The sequence below is a fragment of the Lathamus discolor genome, chromosome 9 (genome assembly GCF_037157495.1).
Source record: "Lathamus discolor isolate bLatDis1 chromosome 9, bLatDis1.hap1, whole genome shotgun sequence".
NCBI classification, from domain to species: domain Eukaryota; kingdom Metazoa; phylum Chordata; class Aves; order Psittaciformes; family Psittacidae; genus Lathamus; species Lathamus discolor.
This window is the reverse complement of record NC_088892.1, coordinates 5,924,512-5,952,214: the sequence shown is the minus strand read 5'-3', so window position 1 is coordinate 5,952,214 and position 27,703 is coordinate 5,924,512. Positions and strand designations below refer to the sequence as shown.

Here is a 27,703-nt window from a genome sequence, read left to right as displayed (position 1 = left end):
AAAAATAGTTTTCTTTGAACAGGATTCAGTTTTGACTTTGCTTGCTTCACTTTCAACCAGGAGCAGAATTCCATGTGGAAAAAACTAATGTCCTTTTATTGGCTAGCTGGAATTCCCCTGGCTTGGCACTGCTCCTTTTCAACTCTTCCTTACCATGTACTTTCATGCAGTCAGCAGCAATATATGTAAATGAGTTCTGGGCAGTGAGAAATAAAGAGCAGATGGTTTCGAAAATGCTTTTAAAATGAGTATTTTTTTCTTTAAATGTAATTTTGAGCTCTGTCTGATTTTTCCAGCCTATTTTACTAATTATTTTCACTCACTCTTCCTTAATTCTAAGTTTAACAGAGAAATTGTGGAGTTAATATTTTTTAAAACTGGTATGTGATATGCCAGGTTTTGTTCTGTAAGTATCCTTTTGTCTTTCTAATAGAGAATTAACAGAAGAACATGGCATTGAATAAGATTGTAAAGTCACATTCTAATATTACAAACTTAATGCTTCCATCAGATAAGCAGAACAAAGTCTTCTCTACTAATCAAGAATGCCAGCACACAGTTATGCAGTGACTTTTCACTCTGAACAGCTCAGACCAGTGACAAGCTTTTGAGGAAAACAAGCATCCATTAGCTTGTCTGTATTTCATGCTTGCTTTGAGCTGCTCACCGAGAGGGATATGCTACCATGACAAGTAGGTACCCATGACAGTGGGTACCTATGTCTTTGAGAGGTTATGAAGAGTATGCCAAGTGCCAAACTGCTGCCCCTAGAAACTGTTCCTGGAACAGGAACAATACAAGTAAAAGCTCACGGAAGCTTTTCCGTCCTTGGGAAGTGTTGAAATCTGCTGATGTCTCTGAGGGTGATGCCAGTGTGTTAGCTAGTGTGGACAGCTGCCCATGAGTAATTCCATGGATACCTTCCACTTGTTGTACTGACATCATCAGAGCAGTCAGTAGATGGCAGTTCATTCACTACCCACAGAGATAAAAGTTTAGGATTAAAGGATCATTGCTGAGTTCCGAAGGGAAGCGTCTCATTGACACAGGTCTGCTAACCAAGCATTAAGAAAAGCCACAATGAAAGCAGTTAATCTATGACAAGTGATACATACCTGCTCTACTCTTTGAGTTTTCAAAACATGTCTGGAACTTACTTTAGAGTTTTAATCATGGTAGAAATAATAGAATGACTGAGAAGATGACTGATACTCCAACTGTAGGGTACAGCACTTACAACACGTCTCCCAGTTTTAAAGCAGTGTGTGATGCACTTGGATGAAACTTATTAGGGCAGGATGATTAAGTGTTAAGGTACTTCTAAAGCTGGCACCTGATAGAACTGCTGGACTATTTTGGGTTCATGTATTTTGCATTAGTAGGCAGGGTATTTCAGGTGTAGCTAGCCAGCACCAGAAAGGATTTCTTGTTGGCATCTGCCCTCGGCATGTTTTGTTCCTGTTGCTGATTGTTTGCAAACACAAATGTCTCTGGTAAATTTTGGGTTTACTTCTGTTACAGGGATAAGACAGTGTGGAAAGATGATAACAAATTGTAATATGGGGTCTGGAGTCAGGGAAGGGCCGACAGTATTCAGTACTGATCAGTCACAATGGTGTCAGAGACTTACTCAAATCCCTGATCTAGTTCTGCCAGCCACCTCACTGATCTTCAGCAGCGTGAGTGCTAATGCAGGGTATGTGCACAGATGCGTGTAGTCACGAAGGTGTTCAGGAGCAGTGCTTCAGCAGGCTTTACAGCTAAAATAGCACCCAGCAGTTCTGAAGGAACTAGGTATAGCTGAAATGGCACTATCGTTTCATAACAATATCGGAGCTTACATGAGGTAGGTAGGTGAAAGCAAGGTATTTGTGCCAGTGTCATTTTATTGAATAATGGAATTAGCCAGCTAAGCTTGCTATGATTACTGCAGTGCTTTGCATACACTAAAACCAAACTACTTTGTTCACCTGAGGCGTGTGTGCCTCCGTGTGCGCCTTTCTGCTTCCTCTGTGTTGACATGAAGGTTTCATATCTTGGCTTTTTATCACTCTTCACATTTGTCACAATTCACCTGTCTGGTTTCAGATGATTATCTCAGCATGTGAGCAGGTGAGCTGAGATGTGGCTTATGCATGCACTCTATGATGTTTGTTTCTGTATGACTTAAAAGTATGTTAAATTAGGGGTGTTCTCTCGTCTCGTAATGCCAGTGCAGATTTCCAGTGAGCAGGAATAAGTTGTATGCATACTGCTATCAAGTGGTGCAAAACCCCCTGCAACGTTTTGAAAGCTGTATATTTTTACAGTATGGGAAATGTTTTGCATAGTAAGATTGTTGCATAAATTGTGAAAACCCCCAGGTTTTTAAATAAGCTTGGGCAATATCCATGTGCGCAGTTGTTGGTTAATAATGCTTGTGTCTCTGGGTGCTTTTCAGTAGGTTCAAATAGATTGGTTACATGATGCAGGTAGAGCACACCTTGGGGAAAGGAGAAATTTGCATATAAGCAAACTTGTGGTGATGGATTTGGAGAGTATTGGGATTTCCGAAGGGAATTTTTAGTAAAAGGTGGGATGAAATGTTGGGAAGTGTGAATGTGTGCACTTATTAAACTGCTTCTAAGTGCAGAGATGCCATTTCTGGCTCAGAACACCTAAGCTATGAAGAGATGGATTCCTGGAGAGTATTCCAGGGAAGTACCCCTGGATATTTACTGTGTTCATTCATTTTGTGAACTGCTGTCGATTATTACTGAATACTGAGTTCTGTGGACTTCTGGTTCGAGCTATCCCTTTGGTCAGAGTATACTCCCATTACTACTTCTCTCATGTCTTTGGCAACTCTAACTGGGGTTGCCTAGAATTACTCCTAAATAATGGCTAGTGTAGGCCTGCTGTTAATTAGTTATATAGTGAATTTGTCTTCATAACGAAAGTGGAAATTTCTGACCTATTTTGTAATGTCAGAATACCAAAGCTTGAGGAAGAGCTTCTAGTCTAAGTTCCAGTACTATGTTCTTTTTTGCACTTGTAGCATAGTTAGGTAGAAACCTGCCTTCCCCTCACCCCAGGAAAATACAGGTTCTGTTTTAACTCTTCGGTGTATGGTATTAATTCATGATGGGAAGCTGTTTCTGGTTATACATACGATGATTTCCTTTAGCTAAACCTTACATTTTTTTGCTTACATGTTCCTATTTGGTCTGCTCTGATAAGGTTACATTACTCTTTATAAAATACAGTGGTATCTGATGCAGAGACTTCAGCCATATTCTAAACACCATGGCCATGGCTGCGGTGATCTCAGCTAATGGCAGTCACTGGCTGTATGACAGGTAAAACGAGTAAGAATGATCTGATTGTTAGCTGAAATGATGAGACACATGAAGTACTTCTAGTACTTCAGTAACTCTCTTAAATGGTATTTTACTCATCCAAAAGCTCAGTTACAGAGCAGTGTTTTTGTTGGAGATGAGCACGTTTGTATTCATACATGTCATATTTCAAACCTTACGAGAATACAAAATTAGGAGATGCCATACTCACTTTAACCTCCCCTTTTCCAATTTAACTGGTTCTTAACCAAACTTATGCAAGTAGGTTGTTAACAGATGTTCTTACTCGTGGTACAGCTTGCTGTCTGTTAACAGCTTTGTTTGCCAAAGCGTGCTGGCATGTGCACAGGTAGTTCCTCTCTGTGCTGATTTTACCTTGTTAGGTGCGTGTTTGTCTGTGGAGCAGTGCGTTAGCCTGAGGATTAGCTTAGCTGTGTGCAAGCTTCCCTGTTACTAATCGTTACATCTGCTTTGCAGAACATCCTCGAGTCCTGTAGCTTTACAGCTCCGTAGAGCCCTTGGATGTTTTTACCTTTATATATTCACCTTTGCCAGTGAGCATGAATGTTACTCTTTTGGGGAGAATGTTCTGCTTGTTTGGATTTTTTTTTCACTGGGTAATTAAGTTCTACAGTTTGATTCCTGTGTTGTATGTTTGGTTATCACAGGCTATAGAATTTCCCCCTCTACTTTGTGGTGTATACTTTAATCCTTTTTGAAAGGGATTTCCTAAATTACAGGTAAAAAGCTGTTGCTTTTGTAACTTATTCCAAAACCTTTCTGCTGCTTCATTAGTGAGATTGTCACAGTAGCAAAATGAGCTCAGGAAGGAACAGCCCCAGAACACCACCAGCCGAGTACTGAACCAAATGGCTAAGGAGAAAGCTGGGGATGGTGCTCAGTGTGTGTGGCCCTGGCAGCTGGATATCAGACTGGTCATCACTTCATTGGGGTTTTTTTGTCCTTTGCACTTTTCAGTTGATTCATTTGATCCTTGAACTTTAATTAAAAAAACAAAAAAATCCTTTGAAATTGTGTTTTGTCTCCAACAGTGCCCTTAAAGATAGTCGTTTTCCCCCCATGACGAGGGATGAGCTGCCACGGCTTTTCTGCTCAGTGTCTCTACTCACTAACTTTGAAGATGTATGTGACTACATGGACTGGGAGGTAAGGATGTCAGGTATCTTTTAAGAAAATTACTTTCGTACCATGTACATCTATAGCAGAGCTCACACCATTGAAATCAGCAGCATATATTTAGTGTAGTTGTCACTATATATTTTGCACTTTCTGCATGTTGTTTTGTGCACAGATTGAAAAGATCCTTTTTGATAGAATTGTCCCCTTAAAAATTTGTGCTGTGAAAGTGGAACCAAGTTCTGTTCTTGCTCACTTAGTTACTCAGAATAAGAATGGTCTGCACAGCTGTATTTATGTCTAATGCTCCATCAAGCAAGGCATTGTCCAAGTGGTGGTGTCCCAAGACCTCTCTTGCAGCAAGTGAACTACAGGAACATGGTAGATCAGGCCATTGATTCTGGAAAGGGGATGTTTCAGTATGAAAGTTCAGAGTCTGGTGCATGCTTCTGAAACAAGCACTGCAAAAACCTGCAGTTCCAAAACAAGCTCCCTTATTTAGCTTGTAGGACTGAGCCATTTATCTTTCCCAAAACATTCTTTGCATCCAAAGCAGGTGGTCTGCACAGACCCCACAAAGCCCCTGTACGGTGAGGCCAAGTAAATCATTGCTCTTGTTTTTCCTAGCATGGAGCTGAATTCATTTTAATCGTTAGGCTGTAGGAAACCTGCAGGCATTGTTTTGGAACAGCAGCATAAGAGATTAAGAAGCAAAGGCTGCTTTTAGAATGATTTCCTGGAAGCTGTACTGAAGGAGGTGTTACTGTGTATTCTTCTGCTTTTGCCAAATTATTTGGTATTAGACACTTGCAAAAAACAACTTACTGACCTTAAGATGAATTTTTCATCTCAGTCAGTGCAACTGTTGTATTGTTCTTGAGTCTGTACTTGAATGAATATGAAATAGAAATTGAAATTGTCGTGTATGATAGTGGACATGCTGTAATGGCAGACACCACACCAGTTACAGCATGTCCTACTAAATACTTAGGATGAGAAAAAGACATTGCTGTTATGTTCCCATATAACAAATGCATATTGAACACAATTGCGTTTGTTGTTAAAATGGTAAGAGGCCCCACTCTATCACAGTGGTGTATCCCGCAGTAACCCCAGCATTCTGAATTTTACAGTAGCTGAAAATCTGACAGGAAAGCATTTCCTGTTCACCTCACAGTGGCAAGGACTCCTTACCTTCTGGTATGTAATTCTGAAGAAGATGAACGCAAGTTTCCTTTGGGGTTTATCAGCGTTTTCACCAGAACCAGAATTATTCATTTTCTATGTAATGTCAGACAGAAATAAACCTTTGCTGGAACTGCCTGTGCATCCCAACCCGGAGCTTTGTTCAGAGAAGGAACTTGTCTTGTCACTGAGACGTTAAGAGCACTTCAAGCAACGTTTTCAAGTAATCAGAACTGGAGTGACTTTTAATATTAAACCAAACTAGAAGTCAAAATTAAAAGTGGTAGAATTTTTCTGCTTTATTAGGTTGACTTCTGATAGTAACCACTGTGATGTTTTCAGTTTCATTGCATTTATTACAGTTCATTAAAAGTCAGACTGTGAATACACTCAGAAGATGTCTCTTTATGTCAGGTGCATAATGAAATAGCATTTAGCTCTTTCCATGTGGTCTATCTATATTATTAGATGCTGCTTTATTCTCTCAGTAATAAACTTCTAACATGGCCAAACTATTCTTTCTTACAAGAGAAGCTGAAGCCAAAGCCTGAGTTTAAACCTACACTCTACCTCAGAAAGACTATTTTTGATTTTGTTCCTTGGAAGACTTCTGATTCATGACTAATTCTTGTATGAAACACGGGAGGGGTTTATTTTCTATGTCCTTTCTGTATCTTGGTGCAAAGTCCTTGAGACTTTAACAACTGTAAAGAAGCTCAGTGCAGAACTGTAGTCTTGCTCAGTTCTGACTGATTTTAAGGGTTCTTATGATCTTCTTACTGGAAAGCCCTGGCTTATGACGGAAGAGTGGAAGGGTCAAAAATAGAACAGTCTTTGTGTTATCCATTTGCTTAGTTTCGCTCTCCTATTTCATTTAAGGTTTTTTAATGATTGTATCATATACAGCTGTGGATGATCCACAAGCTTTCCATGTAAAAGAGCTGTGGGGGTTGTGTATATAAATATGGGGAAGATAAAATTTGTAGTTGTTAGTCTTTAAAGGAGCGATTCATCACTGTTTGTGCTCCTGTCAGTGGATAGCTTACATCATCTGTGTTTCCTTTAAAGGAGCTGCAGTTATGCAATATCAATGGCAAAAGGACATTTCGGGATGTCTATAGAGTATGACGTACGGAGAGATTCTGTGTCTTCTGTCTTGTATAATGCTAAGATCGCCCTGAAAAACGTCACCCTGGTTAGGAGACCTTATTTCTGTAGGTCTGATGCTACTGATGATCCTGAGGGGGCAATTCGGCAGGTTGCTGACAAGATGTCACAGTATTTCAAAATTGCCAACTCAGATGACTCCCAGTGGTCTGGTGGCTTTGATACAAGATCATGTGAAGAACCCAGCTCAGGAGTGTCTCCTGTATGGTGAAGCAGAGTGTAGATACTCTGTTCTCTAATTAATGAATTATCTTCCTGAATGAAAACAATATGTCAGTTGTCAAAAGCAATGTGAGATCCTTTTGCAACAGAAGCTTCAGCCAAGTGAGATAGGAATAGACTGCTCTTAGCTCCCATGTGATTTTTCAATTTGCTATTTCCACCTTTTATTAAAGTAGCTAGGAGAAAGTGCACACCTTTATAGGACTAATTCCATGCCATGGTTCATGAGCATGCAAGTTATATTTTACTTGGCATTCTTACTTACGTGGGACTTGATGTGAATTGCAGCGCACTGTAGTAATTGAACAGATGTAGGGCTTTGAAATGAATACTGGGAATTATGAACTAGTGTCTCCAGTTTTGTTGTTCATTCCTAATGCAGATGCACTTGCATCTCATGCTGTGCTTGGAACTCTGTGTGTAGTTAGCAGCACCCCACAAGAAGGAATGTAGAAGAGCTTGAATAGATTGCTGCTGTGAGGTACCATGGCTTTGGGTCCTTTAGAAAGATCATCTGGTTTGTGGAGCTTGTAGGCCTGCCATTAGGGTAAATGAGCCTACAATCAGAATGCCCAGTAAGTGCATTCAGATCCCACAAGCGGTGTATATAAGGTATGATCAGGTTGTAGGTCTTGCAATTCCAGTTTCGGTGCTTCTGGCTCTGCCTCCTTGAGAGAGTGTTCTAGAAATACATAAGAGAAAAGCAAAGTGCCTCTACTCATTCCCTCTCTATTTCATGTTACAGCAACTGAACACCTTTCTAACTGATTTTCTCATTAATTTAATGAAGAATCTGGGGGGGGGTTGCTTGAAGGTAAAGCCTGTCTTGCTAACTCAGGTCCTCTCCCCATTTTTTAATTAAAACATCATGAACATTGTAATTGTATGTAATTAGAAACTTTTTGGAAAACATGATTTTAATTCCACCAAGGTAATAACTAACTAGAATTGACCAGAGGCTCTTCCTTAAAATACCTTGAAAGAGATCTTTGCCCTGAAGTTGCTGTTCTTCAGTGAAGTCAAACCTGCAGAATTGCTTGCTGTGTTGATACAAAAGGCCTTTAGCCTGTGTGCTCTGGTTTAAATATTAGCCTAAACAGTTGTAGCAAACTGAGTTGTTGACCGAAAGGTGGCTTTTTATTGTTACAAAGTTAGTACATTTAAGGGTTGTGGAAGTTCTTTTCCTTCTTAGAAGTGCAGCGGCACCAGCAACTCCTGCAGCTTGTATTCCTTAGAAGAAAGAGTCTTGATCTCAATATTTTATTCTCTTTGGATGATATTCAGTGATTTCATGTATGTAAATAAATGATTCATTTAAAAAAGAATGCCTGCCATCAAGTGGAGAGCGTATCTCCTGTGAGTAGTCTTTAGCCTCCTTTGTTAAATCAGCATGTCATATTTAAGCCCTACTAAGGACTATCAGAAAGAAGCCAGAATATTTGCTACAAACGTGGGGGCTAAAAAGCTGTAGAGTTCAGCTAATAAAAAGTGGGGTCAGCTTCTAATAAGCAGCAGTAATCACTTTGAACTGCTCCATCTCCAGACAAGTTTGTATGCAGCTATTTCCACAGTACTAGTTAGGTAAATAAAGGGGAAAGTTACTGTGTTATGTAGAATCAAAAGGAATACCGTGCAAGTTACAGAATCCCAAACTGGTTTGTGTTGGAAAGGACCTTAAAGCTCATCCAGTTCCAACTCCAGCCATGGGCAGGGACACCTTCCACTAGAGCAGGTTGCTCCAAGCCCTGTCCAACCTGGCCTTGAGCACTGCCAGGGATGGGGCAGCCACAGCTTCTCTGGGCACCCTGTGCCTGTGCCTCAGCACCCTCACAGGGAAGAACTTGTGCCTAAGAACTCCTTTCTCTCTCCCCTCTTGTCAGTTTAAAGCCATCACCCCTTGTCCTGTCAAGCCAGCCTTTTGTTTGGAAATGTTTATAGCCTGCTGCTGTTCAAAGACTGAGCTGACAAACCGTAAGTATGTAGGAGGATCAGCCATAACCCAGAACAGCCTGACCTGGTTCATCCTGTGGTTAGGTGAATGCCTTTACTGGTAGAACTGGGAGGCAGGCACAGTTTGTCGCTGTTTAACTGGTGTGCTGGCAGTAAGGGCTGTCCTGTAGCTAATGCCTTCCAAACAGGTACCTAGCCCTTACCTTCCACCTTTGAGAGGAGTACTTTAGGAAATTTCACAATGGTTCTCACCAATACAAGAACATCGGTCCCTTGAGGAAGTCAAATTCCTGACTGTGCCCATGCCGGTCTTGGTGTGGATCATCCTTATTTCGTTTGTGTGTGGCTTTCCATTTATTTAGCTCAGGCCTGGTTTTGATTAACTGGAGCTAAACAATGAAAAGCCATTTGTACTGGACTAGGAGTACTACTTAGCTACACAGTTGGAATTCCTGCTTCACAGAATGCTGCGAAATCTTCACAACCAAAGGAATTGTGGGTGCAGTTGTGTTGCCTTATTCATTCTGCTCTACATCTTTCTCTTCTACAGACATGAGCCTAAAAGTCCATTTAAATGGTTAATGGGAAACATACAGTCCAATGCAATTCCGGCTGCTTGAATGTTGGGTCATACTTAATACGTCACTAGTGTTTCTGGTTAGTTTCTCATGAGTACTACGCTATCACTACTATGCAGAACAGTTGTGTAGAATTTAGAATCTAATATTTTGCAGATTTTGAAGGTGCGCGAAACCTGAAAATACTTGATGTTAGTGCTTAGGCAACTGAATATAGGCAGCAAATCACCAGCTGCAAAAGCTTACGCTGTTCTTGGAATAAACTCGGTAGGCTCATTTCAGCTTCTAACACTGCTTCATTTTTCTTTCAGGCCCTTTGGGTTCCTAATTACATCATCCAGGTATACAGATAAGATCTGTAGTGGTTATATACCTGCATTATGAAAGTTAGGTTTAGGAGTATTTGGTAATGAAACGCCGTGTTGAAATTTGCAGTGAATTAAATTCGTTAGTCTCCAAGTAATTTTTCCTATTTAAGAAATGTGAAGTTCATGGGGAGAAATTGTTGAGGCCGTGGCCAGCCACAAGAGAGACTCTTCTTCCTGTTCCCCCACCCTTGTGTCTTAGATAAAGATTAAAAAATAAACTCTTAATATAAGCAAGTATGTTAACTGAGCAAGTGGTAGAGCTCTCTCAATACTCCTGATTTTGTTTTCTGTCAGGCAGTTACAGTAAAATAGGTTGTCACTGGAAAAACTGTTGCAGCATACCAAATAAGTGCCATACCAAGTAACCCAATACCCTTTGAAACATAAACTGTTCATTTTCACATACAAGATTGGGAACTTTGGATTTAAATGGAAGCAACATCTTAATTACGTGGGCATGAAAATGTCTGTCTGCTAATGCTGTGTGTTTATGCACAGAACTCAAAAGCAACTGAAACCTCACTGGCACTGGAATGTCTTTTGTGGCTGCCTGATCCAAGTGCTGTCAAGAGACCTATTGTACCTGGAAAACTGGGTGCTTAAACAGTGCCCTGCAAAGGTGCCAAGCCTCTTTTGTTTTTCTTGGAAGCTCAACTTCATCTACATCTAACTCCTTGATACTGGTAATTTTGGTTTCCATCCTGGCATTTTCTCATACAAGGAGATAGGAATCTGAAGCCGAATACTTTAAAATGTGTCGTACATTGGCAGAAATTTTGAAGACTCCAGGCTGGAGTTCGCAGTGTGACAAATCTTTCACTGGTCAGTTGTTACTTTGAACAAAATTGATTACTTTGAAAACTGAAGCGTCTTCAGATTTGCCAGCCCTGTGGTTGCCTGCAGATTTTGTCTGGTGACCACGGGATTTTGTTAGCAACAGCATTGCTGACCGAGTCAGAGGGAGACAGAATGACTTCTGCATCTCAGCTGCTTTCCTTCAGACCAGAAATGAAGCTCTGTGGTGGGGAACCGAGGAGCTTATTTGTGCCACTGCAGAACTTACAAGGCTGTAAGGTGAATACCTCTCAAAAAGATGACTTTCGCTTCAGTACCACACCCTGAAACTCCTTACAGAACGGTGTTAACCACTGGAAGGTTCACGGTTTGGGTTTTGTCATGATAGAAATCTTTTGTGTCTTTTTTTCTTTCAGTGTACTAATAAAGCTGCTGATTTCTTGCAGGTGGGTGTACATGGCATTAGAATAGAATTCATCAATGAAAAAGGATCAAAACGCACCGCCACCTACTTACCGGAGGTTGCAAAGGAGCAAGGTCATTGTTGCACTTTATTTCATATGATCTGGTGAAGAATTTAAACATACATATAAATCTGAAATGCAATATTTGACCTTGCACTGATGTCAGATGATGGAGCAATATTTAACTGTAAGAAGACTCTTATATAAAATGCTGATTACATGCCTGTGTCAGTCCCCTTACAGGGATTCTGTAACCTGCAGCTGTTTTAAAACCAGTCATAAATGCAGCATAGCTGTAGGATATAAAATATGGAGGGGTGGTACATGCTGTCAACCAACTTTCCAGCTGTTAAAAGCTGCCAGTTTTCATAGTTGTTAGCTGTGATATTGGTGACATGCAAAATCTCTTGTTAAGTCATGGGATGTATATTTAATTTACAGCTGATCCATTCCAAAATTCGCAATGAAAAGTGTTGGGTCATTTTATTCAGTTACAGGTACTTTCTGCTAGTTCTTCATACCTTTTATGAGCGCTGGCTTTCCAGGTTTTCGGATGGATGGAAGGGAATTACCTTCATTAATGCTGTTAAAGTCCCTTTTTATAGAGGCACAGAATTAATTTTGTGAATTAAAACCTGTAGTACATTTTGTGGAACAGTAATCTTTTGGACTAAGCAGCTGACTATGACCACTATGGAGATTTTCCTCCAGGCTTGACAGCATCTCTCAATCTTGTACCTTTTGCATTGTTGGGTTTGGAGTTGGGTTTTTTTGCCTTTCTATATTTGTATTGGTCTACTTAAGGAATAGGATCAAGCCTTTACTGAGGATCATCTTTAATTGATAATTCTGTTTCCAAAGAGTCACTTAAAAGTTCAGAGGCTTTCCAAGCTTCTTTTTTTTTCAAATTCAGGGATTTGGGGGGATGGGGTGTGTTTAAATTTCTAGACAGGTTTAGTAGACCGTGCACTGCAATCTGACTCTTTACAGCACCCACAACTACTCATTTGTATTTTTTTATGTACCCCAAACTACCTTTATTTTAATGTAACAATGTGACTACTCTAATTGCATCTTTTGGAAATAACATGTCTGACAGCTACTTAAAATATTAGGCTTTTAAAAATCAATAAATAGGGGTTATGAATAGCATGAAAATGTTATTGAGAACAGTGATGACTGAGGTTTTAAACCATCACTTTTTTAATTACCCAGACACCTACAGTATAATAGAGTAGTTCTGAAATCAGATATATCACTGTGAAGTTGTTATATTTACGAGTAAGTCTCACCTCTGAAATTCTCTGCACAAGTTCAGCTAATAATTCTTTTAAATTTTATACAGAAATTTAGTTTTTGATGCTATCCTAGCTATTTATAATGTATAAAGTGATTGTGAGACATTATTGTACCTGAACATTGCGGAAAGGTGTAATTTTGATCCTGCCCTAGTCTAAGACACCCGGATATAGTGGGTCCACTGTTAATATATTACAGCTATCTCATAGAGATGTCTATTTTTTGTAGGGCAAACTATGTGTAACCAAATTCTGTATGCCGTATTTCCTTTAGCTGTTGTAAGTAGGGAAGAATGTTCTATGTTTGATACAGAATGTCAGCAGAGCACTTTAATTATCAATAACTCTATGTACTGTCTGTATTCTTACAATATCTATTCTTATTGCTGTATTTCTTACTAATTTTTACTACTGTCAAATCCAACAGGATGGGACCACATTCAAACCATAGATTCCTTATTGAGGAAAGGAGGCTACAAGGCTCCGATTACGAATGAATTCAGGAAAACAATAAAGCTAACCAGGTATGCATCGGGGGATACCACAGATAAGTCCTGTTTTTGTAGTACTGTGATGTGTTCATTGGTAAGTGCTCATTTCAGATGTTAATAGTAAGCTTTCCTGTATATATTATTAATGATTTGTTTCTTTTCACGATAGCAATATGGACTTCTGAGAGTATCTGTGCCTTGCATAGGGATTAGTGGCACTAAGGAAGAAAGAAAAGGTTGCTGTTAAATATCAGACCACACACACATCAGGGTACCTGCATATTTTGTTTCATAACTGAAAAATCTTACTAGCGCATTAGCTCTCGCTTTGTCCAGTCTGGTCATTGGCTGAAATGGATGTTCAGGGGCTGTTGTTAGGAACAAGGATTACTTGGCATTGTCCATTTGTGTTTGAGCAGATGGTGTGCCAGCTAGGTACCTGATCTGAAAGGCAGTTACTACTTAAACTGTGTCAGGATTCTCAGGAATGAAGACATTAATGTTTTATTTCCTACTCTGTCACTCTTGCACATGAGTGTGTTTGATCTTGCTAATTTAATAAATATGTTCTTGAGGGTTTCATAATGGCTGGGAGCCAGAATATTTAGAATTAGCAGCAGATATTCTGCCTCATAGTATTGTAGTTATATGGTGAAGGGTAGAGGAGTGAATGTCTGTAAGAACACCTCTAAAAGTGTAGATTAGTATAAGTTTGTGGTATAAAATGACTGCTAAACTCTAGTTATCTATTCCATGCTTGAAGAAATAAGAATTTGTTTAATCTTACATGATCAGGAACTATTGACTGTTCACCCTCTTCAGGGAGGCCACACTTGACATACTACTAATAGAGATAACAAAGTTGGAATCCTCTGTCCCAAGCTGTTATCCTTCCTATATTTCATCAATTCCTAGGGGCTCACAGGGTCAAAAGATTAGTTCTACAAATGTTGTATATATTACTCTTGTTTCAGTGTCCTGATGTTTTTGGAAAGTCTTTCCTCCTTGTCCGTATTTAAAACCCAGGCCTTTCATTTCAAACGTTAGAAAATACTTGGATTCTCCTGACTGATTATGCACTTTTATAGGACAAAGACCTCAGATTTTGGATATTTTCAGCTTCCATGTTTGTCATCTTCATCCACAGATCTTGCTATCACTTAGCAGTAGTTTGTGTTTATACCAGAAGGTATAGCATTCATTAGAAAAATAGTACTGTAGTGCTAGAGGGGTTACGTGTGAATGAAGAACAGACTTTTTGTCCCAGTGACTATTCAGAGTACTGGATTCTTGTCGGAAACCCCATTGCACTGAAGTAGCTGGGTCTAAGGAAAAGAAAATGTGCTAAAGAAAATGTGCTATTCCAATGGTTAAACTAGGGAGGAAGGGTTTACAGAATCCAGCTAAATCTCCAAATGCAGAACCCCAATCTCCTTTTACTATTCAGCTGTATGCCTACGTATCTTCTGTTCAAAATGGATATACAGAGATAGCTGAGGGCAAGGGTAAGAGTGCTGTAGTTCTTAAGTTACAATCTCTCTATACCTCAGTAAATAAGGAATATGTTTTACTAGAAACAAATGTTCTGCAGTACACACACATTCTTCTAGCTGCATGATTTTGTTTGGAGCAATGGGATGTGAGCACAGAACAAGCAAACCCCCCCCCCCCCCCAAAACCCACCACCCCCCCCCCCCCAGAAAAAAATCCCAGAGCATCAAAACCCCCATGTTGAGATATTTGAGTTCACAACATCCAAACTTCCGGCAAAATCACTGGCCTGATGAAGTGGAATAGAGCATAATTTTAAATGTTAAGAATTTTTTTCTTTGGCTGTTTATTTGTTTAAAAACTTTCCTTCTGCTGACGTATTCTGAACAGTAGTATTAAAATAGTAACCATTTCTCAGCATTCAGACAACCTTTTTCAGAGCCTCGTGTTAACAACTTCTAGTCACATAGTAAAGCATGAAAGAGCAGAGTAAGTGCCTTTAACTTCCTTTTCAGCCATGAATTAAAGCAGATCTCGTATGTGCGAATAAAGCTGATCGAAACTAGTCTACTTTTAACTATTTTCGCTTCAAGCTCATGCCCAGTAGTTCCGGCCATGTTTTGAGGATAACTAAAAAAAAAGTGGAGCCGAATGAAATGTACCAGTTCTGGGGGTCTGAAATGCATAAGGACAGAAACTGCATTTTCTGTTCCATCTGCTCACATAAGATGTGATTCCAGCCAGGCTGCCTTTGGCCTACTTTGACCCACTTACAGCTAACTTCAGTAACTGCTGAGCTTACAGTTGAGTTTCACAGTGGTAGGGGTTTCATTCACCAGGTTACTTGTCAACTCCAGAAGAGCCGCAGCTGATCTCTCAGCAAGGACCAGCTTTGTTACATTAGTACATCAGTACCAAACACTGGAGTAAACATGGAGTAAACTTTGGTCCTCTGAAGCACAAAGCTGCCTGTCTTAGGTGTTCTGGTGTTCTGCTCTGCTCCTCTGGCAAAGAGGTGACAGAAGCAAATGTGTTTGCCACCTTCATCGCTGCAGGTGGTAACTCCACAGTAGTTGTAACTTTCGTGTTGGGTTGCGAGTGTAAGTGGTTGGGCCATCTGTTGTGTTTTTTTCCGAGCTAAAAGAGGAGAGAACAACCAGAGCAACTGCAGAAGAAAAACATGATAGAAAGGAGAGGTGGCAGTGTTTTAAATCACTGTAGCTGAATTCACCAAACCTATCTGTCAGATCTCTTATGAAAGGTCTTTCTAAGTGAAATTCGTGGAAATGTGGAATAGCGTTGGTTTTGTGTAGATTTTACACTTCTGCAGATAAGTGTAAACATGGCGATGTGTTCCTTGTTGCCAAACAATACTGATGCAAGGCTGTCCAAAATACTTGTTATCAGGGTCTGAATTCTGGTTTTAGTTGCATAGAGCTGGCTGATGTTATTGCAGGACCTCTCTCCATTGTTTTTCAATGGTCTTGGAGAGGTCAGCTGGAAGCTGGCGAATGTCCCATTTTCAGGAAGGGTAAGAAGACCCTGGTAATTACAGGCCTGTCAGTCTCACTTCACTGCCTGCTAAAATTATGGAGAAGGTTATTTTGGGAGCTATTGAAAAGCACTTGAGAGACAATGCAGGCATTGATCACAGGCAGCATGGGTTCAGGAGGGAGGAGTCCTGCTTAACCAACGTAATCTCCTTTTATGCCAAGGTCACCCATCTAGTTGACCAAGGGTGAGATGGGGGGGCGGTGTTTTCGCAAAGCTTTTGGTACTGTCTCACAGTATCCTTCTGGACAAAACGTGCAGCACGAAGCTTCACAAATCCATCATATGCTGGGTGAACAGCTGACTGATGGGTCAGGCTCAAAGAGGTGTAGTAAATGGGGTTACATCAGGCTGGTGGGCAGTCACCAGTGGGGTTCCGCAGGGCTCAGTTTTAGGGCCAGTGCTCTTTAATGTTTTTATAAAGGGCCTGGATGTCAAGTGTACATTTAAGTTTGCCAGTGATACTAAACTGGAAGGAGCTGTGGACTCCTTGAGGGTGGAAAGGGCTCACAGAGAGATCTGGATAGACTGGAGAGCTGGAGGAATCACCAACTGTATGAGCTTTAGCAAGAGCATGTGCAGGGTTCTCCCCCAGGGATGGGGTAATCCTGGTTATACGTACAAACTGGGGGTGAGAGGATGGAGAGCAGCCCTGCAGAAAGAGATGTGTGGGTTTGGGTTGCTGGCAAGTTGAACAGGAGTCAACAGTTTGCCCTGGCAGCCCAAAGGGCCAACCATGTCCTGGGGTACAACAGGTACAGCATTGCTAGCCGGTTCAGGTGGGTGATTGTCCCACTCTGCACTGCACTGTACACTCCACCTTGAGTACTGTGGGCAGTTTTGGGTATTTCAGTGTAAGAAGGATATCGGACTGTTAGATTGTGTCTAGAGGAGGACACCATGATGGTGAAAGGCATCGAGGGGCAAGACTTATGAGCAGCAGCTGAAGTCATTTGGTTTGTTCAGCCCGGAGAAGGCTGAGGGGTGACCTCACTGTGGTCTACAACTTCCTCAGGGTGGGCAGAGGAGGGGAGGTGCTGATGTCTCTGGTGACCAGTGATAGGACATGAGGAAATGGAATGAGGCTGCATCAGGGGAAGTTCAGAGTGGACGTTAGGAAAAGGTTCTTCACTGAGAGGGTGATTGGTCGCTGGAACAGGTTCCCAGGGAAGTGGTCAGGGCACCAGGCCTCTCGAAATGTCAAGAAGTGTCTGGACAATGCTCTTGGTCTTATGGTTTAGTGTTAGGTAATCCTGCGAGGAGCACAGAGTTGGACTCAGTGAATCCTTATGGGTCTCTTCTAACTTGAGATAGATTGTATGATTCTAGTCTAAAAAGAATGTAACTATTTAATGTAGCTGGGATTATTTTAAAAGCAGGATTTGGCAGACAGTACACACTGATAGTTTAAAAACAGGCCAAAAATCTGTAGCAGTTGTTTACAGATTTTCTCCCATGGTTTATGTAGAGAGTTGGCTGAAGATATGGGACATACTCAATAAATCATAGTGAGTTTCTATTCCGTCTACTTTGAGCAACACAGTAGGCAACAATTTTTAACAGTTCTGTTCACTCAAAATGTTTTCCTTAAGCACTTTGTCGTGTGATTCGGGAATGACCCTGACAACTATGGTGGTTCCCTTCCTGCCCTTGTGCAACTGCAGTTAGGCTTATTCCTACCATCAGAAGTACAGAGTTGTTAGCATTGCACATACCACTAGGACAGTATTTTTAGTGCTACTTACAGCTTCCTGGTAACAGTTCTTGAATTTGCTTCTTTGCTCTTTTCTAGGTACCGTAGTGAGAAGATGACGATGAGCTATACAGAGTACCTTGCCCATCGTCAGCATCATCACTTCCAAAATGGTATTGGGCACCCCCTTCCACCGTACAACCATTATTCCTGACACTGAGCCGCATGACCAGTCACTGGACCTCTCTGCAGACCTCTTCCCAGGAGACCCTGCCCCTTCTTGGTCTAGCTATCTCTATTACTGTACCATTTTATGATGATAGTTTCCGTTGCCATGTTGAGGCTTCTCAGTTGGTTAAGCCCATCATGGCAACGGGAGGGAAAACTGCATTACTACAAAGATCCCATACTTTTTTTATTACTGAGTCACTGCAGATTTTTTTGCAGCCTATATAGCCCTTGGGTTTTTTATGAAATTTTAAATTTCTACTTCATTAACATTGAATTATATCAATCAAGGCTTTCTGTGACTGTGGATGGAAGGAAGAGCTTAAGGATTACAGTTAGGGATGCTTTGCTTAGCAAAAAGGCATTCATGGCTTTTGCGTTAGTAGGTATGACAGGGAATGAAACATATCAGATTCAGGTATTCTACTAGACAATGAATTGCATTTTCATAACGTTCTTAATAATGTTTTGCGTACAATAGTTCACCCCCACAGTAAAGAGTATACATGTAGCTATATACATGATCTCCAGATCCAGCACATGCAGCCAGAATGTTAAGGCTGACATCCAGAATGATTTTTTGGATGAAGAGAAGCAATTAGGTGTACAGTGAGAGGCGATGTTAAACATGGCAGCATTTTCCCAATCAAAGGGTTGAATTGATAGGGCACAACATAATCCATTTGGCCATCAGGTTCCTTTGTGTCCCGCCCTGTGCTGGGAATGGCAGGCAGTCCAGCCCTGTCAAGACTAGTCATGATGATGCATTTGTAATGAGATGATGCCTTTCTGATGATCTCAAATTAGGAGTGACATTTGTGTTTAAAAACAGGTTGGTGAGTAGCAGATGTCATATTAGTAAGAAAATGGATTTAGATTTTAGTGCCTTTGTCTATGACATAACTATATACTTATATATAAAATTCTTAGAAAAAATATAGCAAACACACCAGACATTGTAGCAAACTGTGTTCAGTCTGCTCTGGTGTCAGGTTTTTGGGGATTTTTTTTAAGTGAGGGTTTTTTATTTCTATAGCAAACCTATTTTGGAAAACAAAAATCCCTGTTTTGTTCTTCTGCTTTTGAACTTGTTGAGTTTTTCCAAGTCATGAATAGTTAGATAAAATTAACTATTGTTTAAAAAAGAAAAAAAAAGAAAGAGCACAGGACAAGTATGTCATAATTTTACATGTTTTCATCTATTACAGGTACAGTACTTGAGAGCTGAAAGTACTGTGTAATAATTCAGATTCCCCTCCACACAGTAGAAGAGAATGGAGTAGAACTTTTTCCTGCTGTAAAAATAGGATTTAGTAAAAGGCATGTGTGGTATATTGCAAGGCCAGTATCTGGTAGGGGCTAGCTCCTCTCATGTGCCTGCAGAACCCCCACTGATACCTGCTGTAGCTCAGTGCATGTTCTAGGGGACAACACATGCCATCTATTACAGAAAAGACCTTCCTAATATGCGTGAATAAACCACAGTAAGCAGAAATTCCAGTTATTTTGAATAATGAATGTTTGTAAATATATAGATATATAAAATTCAGTGGATAAAATCAATTAAAATTCAGTTGTTTAAAAAAAAAATCAGACTAATTATGAAAAAGGTTTCAGTAGGGTTTCAAAACCAGATATGGCTAAATTCCGCTCATCCCTTAGGTGAGGTTAGCTTTGCCACTTAATTTCTATGGAGGTTCTTGTAGAAGGTCTTTGGTATTCCTTCATCCACAGCATCTGATGTCCAAATATTAACATTTTCAGTTGTGATGCCTTAATTTATAAGCAGAGGGCCTGAAATTTCAGGAGCCAAGAGATGCCAGCCAAAAGCTGCAAAAATTCTTAAGATGTTTATACAGAGGCTATTTTGGATGATACTGTTAACCTTGTTTCTACTTGGGGAACACTTGTTAATGGCTTAGTCTTCAAGTGGAAATCCTGAACAAGTGGCTACCTGACAAGAGTTGTGTTAGTTTGGGTTTTTGTTTTTCTTACCCTTATAGGGAAACTGAGCACAAAATGAATCATTCTGCTGCAAAAAACAAGTCATCCAAGCCCATCTTTACCTGTCATCTCATTATAGCTCATGCTTCAGCCTGAGCTCCTTGTTAGAAGTTTTTAAAGAAGCTCTATTATATATAGAAATATATATGTATGAAAGGTGCTAATCAACCTCAAGAAGGTCACGTGACTGGTCATGCGGATCTAAAATCATATCAGATTTTTTAAAAGCTCTTCGATATATGCAGATGTTATACAGAATTTCTTACCAGTGTAATAATGATATACTGATGAATAAACAATCCTGCAGGTTTTTAAGGACAAGGTCAGCAATACTTCCCACCATGGCTTGGGGGAGAAAAGGATAGTTTTGTCTCCTTTTTGTATACAGCATAATGCACAATGCATTTTTGTCTATCTATCTCTTAGTAGCTGTTGCTTACAAACCTAGTTAAAAGGGTGTTATACAAACTGTAAAGGTGTGCTTTTGAAATGAGTTCATGCCAGACCCTTCTGGACCAGAGTTTTGTATCACTGATTAAAAACTGTTACAGAGCCTGTGGTTAATCAGATTGTATGCTATTTTTTGGGAAGGATTGGAATAATCAGTCTATATCTACAGTGTTTCTAGGGCACCTACCTCCTCAGCATGCAAGTGCTGAAAACGCTACGGATTGTTTATGTGTAATTGTGGGTTTGTTTGTACAAAACGTGCAGTTCACTGTGACATGCACTGGGACAGAATAGGTCTGTTTGCTTAAAGCTGATCAACAATTGCTTCCACCAATGTCAGTCCCTCGTAGTTACGTTTAGTACCCATTTATGTATTGCTGATTCTAGATACAGATTTTGCAATCCTTTTTGTTGTCTTTAATTTGGGTACTTGATCAGAAGTTAAGGTACAACCAAGTAGCTGAATTAATTTTAAGTTGGAATGTTAATTTTTTTACACTACTCAGTTTGCCTTATTCCATTACAGAGATTGTTGGGGGTTTTTTTAATTCTTTTGCATAATGTTCCTAAACCCCTCTTCTGTAAACTGAGTTAGACAACAAAACCATAGACTTGAAATGCAGCTATTATTTAGTCATGCTCCAAGTGGCCTTCCTTCTGCCTGGCCTGCTGTAGCACTGACTTCTCACCATCTCGACCCCGATGCTGATCACAGCAGGGGAGGGCACACTAGAGCTCTGACCTCAGATACACTATGAAATCAAGGCAGATGAATCCATTTGCACACCTGGTGTTTGTATACGGACCTCTTTACTTGTCTTCAACTGTGCGGGTTTTTAAAGTTGTTGTCTGGAGTAGGTTACATCTCTTATGTGTGTTAGATCGAACCAAAGAAGCCTCCAGCCATGCCCAAATGCTGCTCCTAAAGCCTGCCTTCCAGTCCTTACTAAAGTCCTGCAGGATTAAATGTGTTAACTTTTTTATTTTTGTACAGTTTCTAACTGATTTTTGCTAGTGATGTTAATGGAATTCAGTTTCTCTGGGGAGGCTGAATAGCTCCTCCACTGAAATAAACTGGTGACTTTCCTTTTATGCTAAAAAAAGAACAAAAAAAAGTTAAAAAAAAATAAAAAAAGATTAAAAATAAAAAAGAGAAACCCAAAGTGTGCCTCTCAGATTTAAGGGTTTCTGGTTACATTTATTCTGAAGACCAGCAATGATTCTTTCTATACAAAGAGATGTTTTCCTCGTTTTTTATTACTGTTGAAGAAAATAAAAATAAAGAAGAAAAACCTCTTTCTTTGCTCTGGACCCAGTAATTGTGCTGGTACATAAACGCACTGAGAAAACAAACTTTTGTTTGGAACTTTTGTAACAACTTATGACTGTTTTTGTATATCAAAGTTGATTCTTTTCAAGATATTTGGATCTAGTTTCTAAGTTATTTTAGTGTTTTATATGTTACAAAGAAAAAAAAAAAGATTACTTTAAATTGTTCACCAGCATCTTGAGTTATCTTTAATGCAATGGTGACACAATGGGCTTAGAGCTACCTGGAGTAGCTTGTAAGGCCTCATCTTTTCCTTCCTTCCTTAGTAACTTGATTGATTACAATAATATCACAGATTACCTGAACCCCCTTCCTTTATAACTAGATCCTTCTTCCTTCCACATTTAATTGCTATTAGTGTGAAGAAACTGTTGAAATGGGCATTTTAATATTAAGTACGGCTTAAAAAGAGGAAAATGAGGAAAAAGAAAAAAAAATCTAGAAGGTTATCTGTGGGTCTGTGAGATATGGCTGTGGAAAGGTATTGTAGTAGTTTTAACACTATTGTTATTACCTTTTAAATCATTTACCCAATAAAATAAGGAAAAAGAATCATCATTTCTTTTTCTGTTTCTCTGCTTCATTGTGCGGCTTGGTCAGGTTTTTACTGGAGTGTTTGCACTGAGTGTGAGTGTTAAAGGCCAGTGATGTGTTGGGAGTATTTTCCAGTGTCCTTCCATTTTACCTGCTGTAGGGCCAGCCCGTAGACTGTGCCTGCAAGCTTTCAGTCTAATTCAGAAGTGAGTAACTAAACACTCCAAGTTAAATCAGGGTTTTTGTCAGTTATATCACTGTTTATACCAGTATATTGATCAGTATTTAGATCAGGTCAGTTTTGTACTTTTTATGTCTGACTTTAAATGTGGGATTTTGTCCAGTCTTGAGCTCCTTACCCTCTGAGAGGAGGAAGTGGTTTTAACCTTTTGAATCAAAACTTGGTTGCAGAACTAGTTATACTGGTGTAACCAATACGTGTCCTACACTACTTGTAGCAACATTATTCAACAGAATGTTGAACATTATTCAACAGAATAATGTGGCAAAATGTGTATCAAAGGACATCTTGAAGTATCACCTAAAACAATTTCAATACACTTTCCTGATATTGCTCCTACAGTAGTAGGTGTGATTTTTAAAAGTAGCCTGGCTTGCTTTGCCAGGAGGGATTTCTTTACCTTGCATGTCATATCTAACTGATGTGCAGACTGGAATGTTGACCAGATTTTATGGAAAAACATTATAGCATAGAGTTTGCACTGACGTAAGGGGTTCCTGCAAAGTGTGGAGGGCCAGGGAGTCTTCTCCCCATCCACACAAGTGCTGTGCTGATACCAAGGAGATGTTGTATTTGAGAAGGGAAGAAGTGTGTTCCTGTGAAGCAACAAAACCACAATCCAGCTGATGACAAGGTGAAGTACCCAGACAGGTAAAACTGATGTAGAGAATTTTGTTCCCTGAGCCACACTCTTAACTGCACTGACAGACACTTGAGTCTGAGTTAAAGGGAGCATGTTTCCTCTGTAGGGTAATTCCTGAGACAAAGCAAGAAAATGCTTTGACATCTCCCTGGAAGTCAAATCTCATTTAAAAGTGGTTTTGTATACTTTTGACTAATTCAGAATTAACAGATTTCCTGTCTATATATGCAAAGTCTTTGAAAACAAACCAATAAAGTAAATGTAACCTTCACTGAAGCTTGATGCAGCCATTGCTCCACCTGCTTTGAAGCCTTGAGTTAGAAGATCAAAAAACAAACCTCTGAAGGGAAAACCTGCCTAAGTGAATAGCTTCCATTGTTGTGTACTGTCACACAGATCTGGTATCTGTGACAGATGTGCTTGACCCCTTAACCACACCAGCAGTAGTTTGGTACAGGCTCTCCAGGAGGTAAAGGCCTGAGCAGCAGCCAGGCCAAGAAATCCTCTAGAAAACCCACCAAGGAGCAGAGTGACCCAGTGAGCATTTGTGCATGTGAGCTTGGAACACCAGTCATGTGATTAGCACATGGATGGTGGGTGGTTTTCCAAGAGTCATTCACCTAGGAACAAAGTAAGTTACAAGGAGTCTCACACTTAACCTTTCCCATTGTATGCAGTTTGACTATGACCCATCCGCTTTATCCCATAAACATGACAGTGTAAGTAGCCTCCTCTGAGTTACCATCTCCCCTGGAGCTGGGATGCCTCTCAAGGCTTGAGAATCTTTACCTGAGAGTGAGAGATCCTTCCATACCCATGGCAGAGAGAAGACCCCTTACTTGCACAGAGCCTTGGTAAGTTGCTGACAGCATGCTGAATCAATACTAGTGAAATCTATATAGTTTATTCCCTTAGATATGAACTGTTGTTTGAGACTACGATTGGACCTAGCCAAACCCAAGCGCCATCAGGAGCTTAGAAAGCAAGAGGATCCGCTCTGAACCTTGTGACTCAACAGGAGAGTCTCCCTTTTTGCATCTTTGGTCTCTGGGTAAATCATTCAGCTCGATACTAACTTGATTTTCCTTTGTGTGTTTCATCCATGTAAGTAATAGAGTGAACCTTGCTATGAAACTTTAAGCACTTTTATGAATTCATACTAAAACTACTTTTGCTGATCCCTTTGATGGTGATTTTTTAAGTCATTTAAACCACTCATTTGCCACAGATGGGGGTAGTCAGCAGGATGGCAAATGGTATCACTGATTACTTGTGAAAGCAGGGAGTGAGAGTCCCAGATTCTCAGAAGAATGGGCTTGTGGTAAGTGGCATGATTGGAAAGCTGTGAAAGAACGGGGGCCATATAAAGGATGGAAAAGCAGTCCTTTGCAAAATGTTAAGTACCTGCCAATAAGCCACCCATCAGGACAGGAAAAAGCATGGTAGAGAGAAACAAGATCTGTGAGAGGAAACAGAGGGCAGAAAGGCAGCTGCATTATTGGTGTCTCTGAAAACAGAGCAGCTGCAGTAACAGGTACAGGAAGAAAAGGAGAAAAAACAAAAGTTGGCAGAAAAGGTCAAGATGATGCTTATGTGGGCTTCCAAGTCCACAGACATTGTACACATTGGAAAATTCATTGTATCCCCTGAAGAACTGGATGGAAACACATGGGGTAACTGCAACAATGGTGAACTGGGGGAAGATGATTATTTGATTCCCTCAAATCCCCCTAGTATGAAGCTAGACCCATCAGTAAAACAACAATCTGAAGGACCTCGGGGTGGTGCTCTGCGACAAACTGTACGAGTCACTCCCTGGGATCTGTTACAGTTGGCAAACTGACAGTAAAAACATGGCAGGAGACTGGAAACAGCTGAAACTGGAACAGGTTTTGTGGTAAGTCTGCCTGAGGAGATGGCACAAACGGCTTTTGGGGTCCAGGAGTTGTCTTAAATTTAGGACCTGACCCTGCAAATGGATCCCACCCTGTCAGCAGCAGGATAGCTTATTGGGCTGGGGGAAAAGATACCATGGAGCAAGGTGAACCCTGCACAATCCCCAGACTGACTCTCTTGACTGTGTAGAGAGATCATAGTCAAGAGGTCTCTACAGCCATCACAAAAGCTGCCTTCATACCAGCCATGCATAAATGAGAACCCAGTAATGTCGCAATATCAACTGCAATTGATGATGCAGTGCTAATGCCCCTACTTAGAGGAGCCCTGGCAATTCTTAAACCCTACTTAATTGCAAAATGGGATGAAATCAAGACATACAGAACACAAGGAGGGATTAGGTGTATGGGCCCATTGATTCCACTTGCTCTTTAAGAACAATTGCTGACATTTCTAATTGATGTGGGGGCACAGATATCAGTACTAACGCAACAGGAGGCCTAGAAGCTGGGTGTATGACCCAGATGGCAAAAGGTGAAAATCACTGGAATGAATGGAGCAAGTGTTACTTGCCAAACCACAAAAGTTAAGTCAATTTGTGGCTCATGGGCATGAGAAGCACATGAAAAGCACAGGTTGTCTACTGGCTTTGCAGTTAAAGGTCACAACGAAAATATTTGGGGTTTTGATGTTTTGAGGCTGGCACCTGCTAGAGGGCAGCATATGCCCCTTGAGTTCAAATGTCAACCTGACACAGATCAGTCAGCTACAGTGCCCTGTACTCCACGCAGGACCTGCACTCCCTGATTCCAAGATTTCTAATGTATCACAATAGCCAGGTTCTGCTGCAGCACAGAATGGAATTTCCAAAATCAGAGCTGATTTGGAGAAAGAATAGATGGTATCCAGAACTCACTCCCCATATAATCCACAGTGTGAAAACCAGATGGGAAATGGTGACTAACAATTGATTACTGACACTCAAATGCCAACACAGCCCCAATAACAGCTGTAGTACCTAGTACCACAATGCCAACAGCCACACTACAAGCAGCTGCATACCCATGGATAGCAATGCTAGATGGGTATGTTCTTTACTGTCCCTGTGAGAAGGATAAAAAGAAAGTTGCTTTTACTTGGGAAGGTACAGAATAATACCTTCTCCCTAGTCCTGAAACCATCCAAAGTGATAATGGCTCACATCTGTCATGCAAGGAGGTACAAGAATGTGCAAGAAGAAATTCAGTGGGTATTCCATGTCCCCTATTACCTCCAGTCAAATGGGATGGTAAAAAGAGATAACAGCTTATTCAAAAAGAGCTTTAAGCCATGCAAGGCCCAATGGGATACTTGACTTTCCAAAGTACTTCACCAAGTGAATAATCAGGATGGGCCCACTGGGAGCCCTTGAGCCAAACGGTCTTTGCAAAAGCTGAACTTGATGCTCTACCTCTTAACGAAGGAAATATCCAATAGCATTACAACCAGGAAAAGCTGTTATGGTAAATTTACCACAAATTGCAACTATGCCTTTGATAATTAAACCTGGTGGCCCACTCACTTGGGAAGCTATTGGTAACAATGGTGCAAACCACAGAATTAGTGCACAGTGGATTTTTTCTTCTTTCTAATGGGGTAATGTGTCCAGAAAACCCCACCAAATCCAGTCGGGTTTACCTTTTTGTCTTGCAGCCTCTTCCAAGGTGAAAGCAAAACACATCATCCTACTGCTGTTGAAGGTTTAGGCACCACTTGCTTCCCCACAGATGCCCACCTGTCTCCATTCAACTGTCAATCAGGAAACGAGACACAAACATACTTGTGAAACCCGACCACCCATTGAGAAGGGACAGATAAAATGTCATGACTATACACAGTAACTCTTACACGCCATATAGAAAATGCGGTAATGTAAGTCACTGCTCAATACAGAACATAGTGAAGGGACATTATGACATTAAAACATCATGCAGATGGAACGGTGTAAAGGGACACAATGTAACACTAGGAACAATATCTCGGAATCACTAAGCCTATCACAAAAGCAGCAATCCCCACTTTGAATACTCAAGTCTCACTGAAAAACCCCTGGAGTAGCCATGGTCTCAAACTCACGTTAAGTACACCAGAAGTACGGGAGCATACTCCAATAGGGGACATTTGAATCTTTCCACCATGGTCATGCACAGAACAAAGTACACTTAGAAAATGAATGGAGCTGGGACAAAGATGAAGTTCCCTGTGTGTGGAGAATAGCAGGGAAAGATATTAAAATAGGATGTCAGGCGATCAATGGCTCTACCAATGAGATGGCAACTGAGAATTCTGTACACAACATCACATTGGACACTGAAGATACAAAACTCTGCACCTCTGAAAGACTGGCCTATTGGTACAATTTTACCTTACTACAATGTGGTTTTGTAACCTGCCTCTGGACTCCTAAGGACATAGGACTACCATTTAAATTGAAAACAGACATTCCTGAGCCTAATACATCTACCATCCTCACTTGCCCTCTGCTGTGACTGTAAAAGAAAATCTCTATCCCCTCAAATTCCTAAAATTGGACTTTTTGCCATCAAATATACAGGCCAGCAACAAGTGCTGTTCAGTCCATCACGTTCTCTCAAACAAGTGGAACTACCA

General features: G+C 40.5%; 1 protein-coding gene across 1 annotated transcript in view; it reads left to right on the top strand.

Moving 5' to 3' along the window:
* AMMECR1 (AMMECR nuclear protein 1) overlaps positions 1-22,298 on the top strand; it is a 76,663-nt gene extending 54,365 nt beyond the window's left edge. The window contains exons 3-6 of the mRNA XM_065689996.1: positions 4,391-4,505; positions 11,187-11,277; positions 12,930-13,026; positions 17,828-22,298. Of these exons, the coding sequence (XP_065546068.1) occupies positions 4,391-4,505; positions 11,187-11,277; positions 12,930-13,026; positions 17,828-17,942 (418 nt within the window). The 3' untranslated portion in view covers positions 17,943-22,298. The remainder of the gene's footprint in view (positions 1-4,390; positions 4,506-11,186; positions 11,278-12,929; positions 13,027-17,827) is intronic.
* Positions 22,299-27,703: the final 5,405 nt, after the last annotated feature.